Here is a 2428-nt window from a genome sequence, read left to right on the forward strand (position 1 = left end):
AAGAAATTAATTTTGGGTCAGAAGAAATTAATTTTGGGTCAGAAAGGACAGCACACAGCAGCAGGTACCTCTCAGCTTGTTAGGTCCAGTTATTCCTCATGAAAGTAGCAGAAGAGGATACAGGGAGGAGACCCTCCCAGGGTTGTAAAGAGGCAGGTAGTTCTCTTTTCTCCAAAACAATTAAAGCAGCAATGGATTCTACCAGAACCAATCAGAAAAGAGATAACAAAAAAAAAAAATCTGTCAAAAAATGCTGTATTTTTGAAATCTGAACTTTACAAAATGGGTTCACATTGCCAAAACCTTGTTTAGAAAAAAAGCGGGGAGATTGATGAAAGAAGAGGAAAGTGTTCCAAGAACATCAAAGCATTCTCTTCTGTGTTGTTAAAGTATTTTTTATCTTTAAACACAAACTTTCTGCGCTGACATACTTCTTTTTGCATGACACAAATAATTTTGAAAATTTAAAAACCCAAAGCAATAGAAAACCCCCATGAAACTGAACACTGACCAAAACAACTTCCTTTGCTCCTCTATTGACCCATCTCTTTTTCTGGAAAATTTTGAAACTTCAGGCTTTGCTCCACAGGGGAACAAAACACATTCTGAAATCACAAAATGCTTTGTGGAGAATAATGCTCACCCACTGACAGAGCTATTGTTTGCAAATGCAGGTGGACCTCCAGAGAGAACCATTAGGCCCCAGACTTCTGCTGCACCAACCAGATAAGCCCTCAAGGAACATGAGGAGAATCACTCCATTCTTTTCACTCCTTTCCGCACTGGAAAGAAAGGGAATGACCTAACCTCTCTCTGTAAGGACAGCCTAAAGCATCGCCAACCAAAAAGTAATTCCTGGGATATCTTCATCTCTGTAAGGGGAGGGGAAAGATGTTTCTACTAAAATCCACATTAAAACCCCCAAATATGAAAAATCACTATGCAATATTCTGAGTCTCTCGCCCTGTTTCTGCCTGCACATTTCCATGTCTATTCTGCACACACAGAGAGACTGAGATTCTTCTCTCATTCTTTATCATTATTGATGTACAAAAAGGAGTTTTCGTTTGGTTTTCATCTGCACTAGGTATTTGTATGCTACCTTCTAGTTGCCACCATTACAAAGGGCCCTGGACCAACAAATGTAAACAACTGCAAGATTAGCAGATTCCCTGGTTTAGAGAAAGCTTCAGCCACCACAGTCAGATGATAACATAGCAATTTCCAGGCAATGATTTTCAACTTGTGATTTGCAAATACCTGTAAAAGCATGCAGAATACATGTAAGGAGTCCACAGAAGATAATTAAGAAAAGACAGTTGATTTGTGCTGTGCAAATTTGAGAGATACTGCTAAAAAGGCCTCAACACTTAAAATAAACACTGGACTCTACAGTAAGAAGTAGAAAATAAAGGATTTCAGTCTTTACTAAAGTAAGACTGGGTTTCTTTAGCCTTTTCAGAAGCATTGGGAATGTAAAAGAAGCCTTTCAGAGTTTCAGATGTGAAATATTATATTTATATGAAAGCAGATATTTAAAAGCCAGTGGTCTCCTTCTGGCATAATTCAACCAGCAGTGTTGGTGAAACCAGGGTTACATTCCGATAAAAGTTACTGTAACTTGGCCATTGGCATCCCAGTTCAGAAAGTAACACCCATAGCTTTCTAAGAAAAGAAGAAACCCGATCTTCATATTACAAAACGCTCTTGAAGCTATGATGAATGAGGAACAGCACAAAACCCCGAGTGCCGTTCTGCCTTCAGTTTTCATGCAACCAGAATATGTTTGTCCAAGCTCCAGCTGCTGATCGTATCTGGCCAGCTCTGAGAATAACATGATTCAAACAAACAGACTGCCTGAGCTAAAAATGTGTCAAATTATACAGTGGCAGATGGTCTTTCCCGGGTTACTCTTACCTCACGTAATTCCAGCCTCTGAGCGACAGCTTCCAAACACTCCTGCCCCGTGCTCTCCACGGAGAGGGTGCACTCGATCACATTGCTGTCCAGAAGACGGATCCTTGTCACAAAGCAGTTCTTGCTCAAGACGTTGTAGCGTCTTGTCCGTCGTAGTTTCAGCCCGAAAGGCATGGCTGTTGGCCTGGAAGGTTGCCCCTTCCCCGTACTCCTCCGAGAGTTATCAGCACGCTTGTTGACTTGCCTTGAAAGCTTCTTCAACTGGCACTACTCTCCTCCAGAAATGGAGGTAGCTGTCCATTCCCAGAGCGAGCTTCAAGGGATTCCTGCAAAATACATACAAATAAGTAGAGTTAAGTGTGAAATAAGATGTTCCTAAAGATCAGTGGAAAAGGAAAAAGCTTAAAGGAAGAGAGTCACATTTAAACCCATAAACCAAACACCTCCACACACAGGATTGCCAGGCACTTACTACATCTCCCAGAAGAACACCTTATACAACAAATCTTTC

General features: G+C 41.0%; 1 protein-coding gene across 1 annotated transcript in view; it reads right to left on the minus strand.

Annotated features, from left to right (window-relative positions):
- The window catches only part of PTPN14 (protein tyrosine phosphatase non-receptor type 14), a 71295-nt gene extending 69204 nt beyond the window's left edge, over positions 1-2091 (minus strand). The window contains exon 1 of the mRNA XM_009646189.2: positions 1918-2091. Within this exon, the coding sequence (XP_009644484.1) occupies positions 1918-2091 (174 nt within the window). The remainder of the gene's footprint in view (positions 1-1917) is intronic.
- Between the last annotated feature and the right edge of the window lie 337 nt (positions 2092-2428).

The sequence above is a fragment of the Egretta garzetta genome, unplaced genomic scaffold (genome assembly GCF_000687185.1).
Source record: "Egretta garzetta isolate BGI_Z169 unplaced genomic scaffold, ASM68718v1 scaffold319, whole genome shotgun sequence".
NCBI classification, from domain to species: domain Eukaryota; kingdom Metazoa; phylum Chordata; class Aves; order Pelecaniformes; family Ardeidae; genus Egretta; species Egretta garzetta.